Below are 7,085 nucleotides of genomic sequence, written 5' to 3' on the forward strand. Positions count from 1 at the left end.
ATTTAGTTCCAGCATTTCTAGTACAAAAATAAAATCAAAAAACTGTGATGTATGTGCACTGCACCCTCTCAGTTTGGAATCCCACAGCCTGAAATAGAGCTCCTGGACTATATGGGGCTGCTACGTATCAACACACATCTCCACAGGACTGAGTCACACAAGTGCTGACTGGCCTCAATGTACCTCTCTGCTAGCCCCAGCTGCTCCGAAAATGATTTGAGCCAAAATGGATCATGGAGGGTTTTCCTCTGTTGACTTCCACCACTTGATTCCCTGAGCCAGACCTCTGTATTGAATCGTTCAGCCATTCCTATGTAAAAATATCTGCTTTCCTGTGATAGCAATGGCCTCCGCTTGAGTTTCATGAAAAAGCTGTTTGGCTCCCAGCTTCTGAAGTTTGCTCAAATGCATTGTTATTCCACCGTACGCCATGAAAACGTCTATAAAGCAATGAAACTGAAAGCAGAGAAAAAAGCTTGAGACGTGCATGCATTACCATGCTCAGATCATTAATGTGAGATGGTGTTTTGTAGCCTTGACGTGCGATGTTATGTATGTTGTCATCCCAAATAGTTACGTGTAGTTAATTAAAACAATATAAATATTACATTGGCAACTTTTTGTGTGACTGTTGTCATTAAATCTATCTCTTCCAGCTCCTTCCTCTCCCCTTTTCCTATTGCAAATATTTTCTTCACAGTTACTACCAGGATATTACACCCCATCTTTTCCACAAACTTGAGTAATTCACTCTGGCTGATAATTGTATCAGAGGACAGGGCCTTCCCCCTCCTTCTTCAAATGTAAATGGAAACTCCTTCCCGGATTTATTCAAAGAAAATAACTTTTCCCTGCTGACAGAGCGTGTTTGGCATTTGAATCAAAAGATTCCATTACAGTGTGTTTTGCAGTATGCATAGGATAAGTTATACATGAAATTGCAAGACATATGCCAGAAAACGATACATTGGCTTTAATCTCTTTGCAGAGATATTTAGAGGTTATACATTCTGCAGGTCTGGGATGCGCACCCAGAAGAGTGGGTGCAGTGAATACATGATTTCTCTCCTCTTCCCACCCACATCTTAGCATCAGCAGAGAAGCCAGCATAGAATTAACATAAACACTTAACTTTTAGATAATTCCCTCCAAGTTTACAAAACTCTAGAGCAAAAAGAGGTTATGTCGCAAACGGAGCCATATTATGTGAAAGTCAAAGGGGACACTGACTATTTAAAGACATATGTCCCTTCCAAGCAGAACGTCGCCAGCAGAGTAGAGGGTGATCGTCATCCACACCTGCAGCGTACTGCATTTTAATGCTATACTCTTTGCATATATCAGACAGCACAAGCACTTGGTAATATCTAAAGGTTAGAAATTACCCGACTACTTCAACATATGCCAGACACAAGTTCCTCTGACGATACAAGAACAAATGTCTGCCAGTTCAGTCTGCTGTAAACTGGACCCTCTTTTAGACCCTGGCATCTCCCATGTATTCAGCTGACTGCTACTCTTAGATGACCACGACAACATCTATCTGTCCCATTTTGAGCACTACTTTAAAAATTAAAATACGGCTCCAGACAATTTAGTAATCAGAGCACTCATAAGCGTGTCAAGGCTCACCCCCGGAGTCCTGACTTGGCTTTGGTACACCATACTTCCCCATACTTCCAGCTGCTGTTGAAGCAACTTGAATCTATGCCGCCTAAGACAAAGGGCTTAACCTACACATGGTGTGATTTCATTCGGGGGCGTGCCCTTGCTCAATTCTGTTAGGGCAGAGTTTGTCAGATGGCAACCGGTAGCTCTTTCTCCCCCTCTCTGAGGACCATCAGGTGCTCATCATTGACCATCGTTGACCACTCAGCTCCACGCCCCTGGACGGACACCTTATTTTGCATCACTGACACAAACCTGCTCTCCTGTTTCCAGAATATATTCCCCATCCTTAGTAAGAGTAAACGTGACTCTTACTCCAGCTTGCAGGAACAAGACATGAGTCAACTCTGTCAACACCATTCATAAGGGGACTTTCTGGAAAAGACGTCTTTATTTGGAGGCTGAGGGACTTTCTTAACTTAGAATTGCTGGTACGAATGACCCAGACTGGTGCACAACCTGTACAAGTTTCTTAAACTTTGAGGGAGGAAGGTTTTACTGAAAATACACATAATTTTTTAGTAAAAGAAGGTCTATTTATTATATACCTAGACTGTAACTTCCTGTCAGATAAATTAGGCAAGGCACGTTCTATTTAATTACAGAACAGGAGTAGGCAAATATGTATTAAATGTCAGTAAATTCACATTTTCCTTCAGATTTTCTGGAGTCCTGTGCATTTTCAAGAGCTCACCCTTCTATTTAAAGGTATTAGAGTATACTGTTACACAAAGATGAGATTATATCAGGATTACCACAAATTATTTGCAATAATTAGAGAAAATGAGATAATCTCATTCCCATAATATGAATATTCTTCCCCCTTTGTGATAATATACCCCACTTACTTTTGGAAGTTGGTTTTTTTTTTTCAGTTTGTCAAGACTCACTTTGATCTTCCGAAACAAGTGACAGAACTCTAACTTGTATACACAGCTTTCTTGACTATACGTGTTTAGATTCAAAACAAATTCAGCCTATCTGTGCACCAGTTGCAGCACTGCTCCTACAAGAAACCTGAAAATATATGCCACATTCGAGGGAAGACGTCCAGATATAGAAGGGCAGATATCCAACTTCCATTAAAGCCCTTGTCTTCTCCCACTATGCCTCTTCCTCTGGTTTCTGCGTGGTCAGTTTTTGCCTGATGCAAATTAAATACTGTTGAAATTGATAATACTGTCTACCAGAATGTTTAATTCCTTTATTTTAGGGTTATTCTGCTTGTTTTCCTGTAAGAGATGTGTGTCAGGGTGCTTAAACAGAAATAATCCTTCCTGATTTACATGAAGTTGTGAACTACATCTAGTGTATGTAGAGCTTTTTATTTCATTATTTTGCAAAACATTTCTTTGCATTTTTGACCAACTAAAGTTACAATCATGGGGAAAGGAAAAAGAAGTATTATATCATGGTTATTGATCCAAAGCCATAAACTATCAAGCACCCTTAACTTCTAGGACCTGGTCCAAGGGCTGTTGGAATCAGTGAATTACTGCCATTAATTTCAATGGGTTTTGGATGAGGCTCTTTACAGATGATCACTATAAATTCTCTAGTTTCTAAAATAACGTAATTATGAAATTTTGCCTAAGAGTCTCGTCTAGAGTTTGCTCCCGCTCTCATTGAAATGAACAGCACAAATTAAAGTCACTACCTTAGACCAGAGTTCTGCAAATGCCTACACCTGCACTTTCTTTTATTGACTGAGCCTGCGTCGGAACGTCCAAATAAAGACATGCCCATGGGGCAGCAAAACAGCGTTCACCGAACTGGATCAGGATCGCACTCCAAACGCATTTAACCATCAAAACTACTCAAGGCAGAAGCCTCTGCATTTTCATGTACTTGTTGTAACCTGTGGTCGTGTTTTCTAACAAAGATGTAATTCACACAATCACAACTGGCTGAGACATAAGGATTGTACTTAAGCGCTTAATTCAGTTTAAATCCTTTCAAAAACACTAGGGCTGCTGCTCATGTGCTCAAAGGCTAGCAAGTTCAAGTGCTGACAAACAATAGCCTAACTTAGAAGGCACATTGCAATTCTTCAGATGGTTGATCAGAAAGTAAAGGTATTATAATGCTTCATTATACAAATCAGAAATATCAAGCAAACTAAAATACTCCGTTCAGTCCTGACAGAAAACTACCTGAATGCATATTTTCAAAAATTCCCATTTGTTTGTTGTCATTAATATTTTTCATGATCTATTTGTTAAAATATTACACAAAGTTGCACCAATGGGAGACTTTGGAAAGACGTGAGGGAGAATGTATGAGTTTCTGAATCATTGCCATACATTTCCTAAGCATTACAAATATACTAGAATTATTTCTTAAGCTGTTAAAAAATCCCATGTGTTCCAGGCTCCACATTCTCTTTTCGAGAGCCAACAGTGCCACAAGCACCACCTGCAAAGCCCTGAGAGGGAGAACTACTCCCTGGTCTGTGATTATGCAATGATAAGGATCCAGGCTCTTCAGGCGTTTATCTATTTATTGGCGACCTCAGAAAACAGGCTGAGGACCAAGCGGGCATGATGAGCCATCTACCCTTCTGCTTACCGTAAGTGCCCTGAAGGAATAAGGTAATGTCTGAACCGAATGAAAAAGTTTGCACTGCCATTATGTATTTAATGGCTATTTCAGACATTAGTCTATTCCGTTTTGGTGCAGTCAATCTAGTGCTCTTCATGAACACTAAGTTATTTACTTGTCACTATTAAGCATGCAATAACGATCCAACCGTACTCCAAATACATACGTTCGCCTGACTTAGCATTCCGTAACCATCCATTTATTAATTGCTTAAAAGCATTCAAAGCTACACAGCAAGCTGGCAACATGACCCTGATTCTTTATGTCCCTAGAGTCCAAAACAGTAAAAATGCAATTTTTAAGAAACTGACACTCATTCCCGAACAAATAGGGCATTTTTTCCCTGAATATTTTAACGCTAACTACCTACTTCAGAACCCGAAATCTGTATTAAGAACTTCAAAATATTTTGACTGCAATGAAGTGCAGCACCTTATTGATTATGATGTAACTGTACGAAGAAGGAAGATCTTGCCTAGGCTTCTCTACTTCCTATGCATGTGTTATTTTTGTAACAATTACATCCAAAGGAAGAATTTAAATAGAATAATGCAATGAAAACAGGATTAGGAGAACTGTGATTTTTTTCTAACAAGCACCTCACTTTATGAGACAGGTAATGCCATTCAGAAAATCCCCCATAATTCTTTTCATTATGATTGCAGAGTTCCCCGAGATTCATTTTTTTTTTAAGGGAACAAACAGCTACTCTAGGCTGATCTTGCCTCTGTTCCCTTTCAGTATCTCAGTCTTATCCACACAACACAACACGGCGGCAGCGTGCTTTCTCCCAAGTTACATCCTCAGCAAGACTGCCCTCCATGCATTTCTGCTGAGAGACATCTGAAGAAATCCTATAAAACATATGTCAATAAAAAGCCGCCACCCTAGCAGGAGAGGCTTTTGCAGTAATTTCGGGGACGGAGACACTGTCACGAAGCAGTACAGCCTGTCACTGCTGCCCTCAGCGTGCTCGCCCCGGATCCCGAGAGAGTCGAAGGGGAGAGGACAGGGGCTTCCTTAAATCACAGCCGGGAGGATTTTCAAGTCGTCGCTTGCTTTACCGGGGGGTCTCTCGGAAATGAGCGCCCGACGCCGGCCTTGCACAAGAAGCGACTGCCATCTCCCGGGAAGCCTGGATACTGAATCAGCACGTACCCGCCGCAAACACCGGGGTATGGAAGTTGTGACCAAAACCAAATGCAGCTGTGGGCGGCTGGTGGTGGGAACCAACTTAACAAAGCCCTTGCCCCCCTCGCTCCCGGGGAAAGGAAAGACGTTTCCCAGCGCAGCGCTCCCCTCCTCTCCCTGCCCGGCCGGCGATCCGGAGCGGGGCACCTCGCCGGCATCCCGCGGGGTGAGGGACCGCAAATTTAACTCTTTCGGGGGAGGGCCTCCTCCGCGTCCCGCCAGCCGGAGGGGAGGAGACCCGGCGAAACCCTGCCGGAGCCTCCCCGCCTCCTCCAAGCAGCGGCCGCTGCCCGCCGCGTCCCGGCGCTGCAGCGGATAAGTGGGGATGGCAGCGTGTGCGCGCTGGCGGAGCGGGGAGCGGAGCGGCCGGCGTGCATCTGTTGCTGGAGGGGTAGCGGCTGGCAGAGGGATGCGGCCGCAGCTTTGCTGGGCGAGGGAGCGCCGGCGAGAGGCAGCCTTCCTCCCGGCCACCCGTGTGTGTGCGTGGCAAAGGCCGCGACTCCCAGCCACCGCCAGGCACCCGCCCGGGCCCACCCCCGCGCCGCAAGCGGCCCCCGCCGCGCCGGGCTGGGGCGAGCGGCGGGGCGAGCCCCGGCCGCCGGGGGGGCCGCTCCGCATACGCGCGGCGAGCGCAGGATAGGGCCCGCCAGCTCCGCTTCCTCTCCCTCCGCCGCCGGTCCCCCCACATCTGCCGGAGAGCTTGCGGGGCCGGGCGGACTCGGAGGCGGCCCCGCCGGCGGCCGCGGCCCCGGCCCGGGCGCTCGCGCTGCCCTCGCCCCCCGACAGCCGCAGCGCCCCGGGACCGGGCGGCGGCGCCTCCCCCTGCGCCCGGCGGAGCCGGGCCCGCGGCGGTCCCTACCTCCGTGTCGTAGAGCCGCAGGTCCAGGAAATAGGGGTTGAGCAGGGACTCGTTGCGGATCTGATCCATGGCCAGCTGCACGGCGGGCAGCACCCCCCGGCCGATCTTGCTCTTCTGGTCCTCCTCCGACTGGCTGAGCGGCATCAAACCCATGATGGAGATCGGCGTGGTGGCGTTGGGGGGCAGCCCGGCCGCCCCCCGGGAGCTGCCCCGCGGCCAGCCCCAGCCCGGCGGCGCCCAGCCCAGGCAAAGGAGCAGCAGTAGCATGGCAGGGTTGGAGGTGGCAGCGGCCGGTCTCCGCGGAGAGGGATGCATGCTGCTGGATGGGGGTGAGGCGGCGGAGGACGACTGGGGGGGGACGGGGGACGGGGCGGACGGACAGAGCGGCGGAAGGGAGCCGAGCCTCTCTCAGTCCGGGCGCATCCCCCGGCCGCAGAAGCTGAGGCGGGAGGAAAAGAGCCGCCTCTCTCTGCTTCCCCGGGAGCCTCGGGGTCTCCTCTCTCTTCCCCCCCTCCCCTGGCAATAATCCTTCTGGCAATGGCGCCTACTCCTTCCCAGGTCTGCCAGCTGCAACCACCAGGAGCAATAAATAAATAAATAACCCCCCACCAGCGCGCACATGCAGACACGCTTCCCACCACCCTCCTCCTCCTCTCCTCTCCTCTCGCCGGCGGCAGGGCACGGGAGCGGGACCTGCCCCTGCCTCTCCGGCTGCGCTCTTCCCTCTCCGCTCAGGGAGGGACAGCACCTCTTAGGTGCGGAGGGG

At 48.2% G+C, this 7,085-nt stretch overlaps 1 protein-coding gene across 1 annotated transcript in view; it reads right to left on the reverse strand.

Annotated features, from left to right (window-relative positions):
- Positions 1-6,652, reverse strand: part of GABBR2 (gamma-aminobutyric acid type B receptor subunit 2) — a gene marked incomplete at its 3' end in the record, with an annotated part of 516,320 nt that extends 509,668 nt beyond the window's left edge. The window contains exon 1 of the mRNA XM_081996348.1: positions 6,320-6,652. Within this exon, the coding sequence (XP_081852474.1) occupies positions 6,320-6,634 (315 nt within the window). The 5' untranslated portion in view covers positions 6,635-6,652. The remainder of the gene's footprint in view (positions 1-6,319) is intronic.
- Between the last annotated feature and the right edge of the window lie 433 nt (positions 6,653-7,085).

Source organism: Phaethon aethereus, assembly GCF_964289735.1.
Source record: "Phaethon aethereus genome assembly, chromosome: 2".
Lineage (NCBI taxonomy): Eukaryota > Metazoa > Chordata > Aves > Phaethontiformes > Phaethontidae > Phaethon > Phaethon aethereus.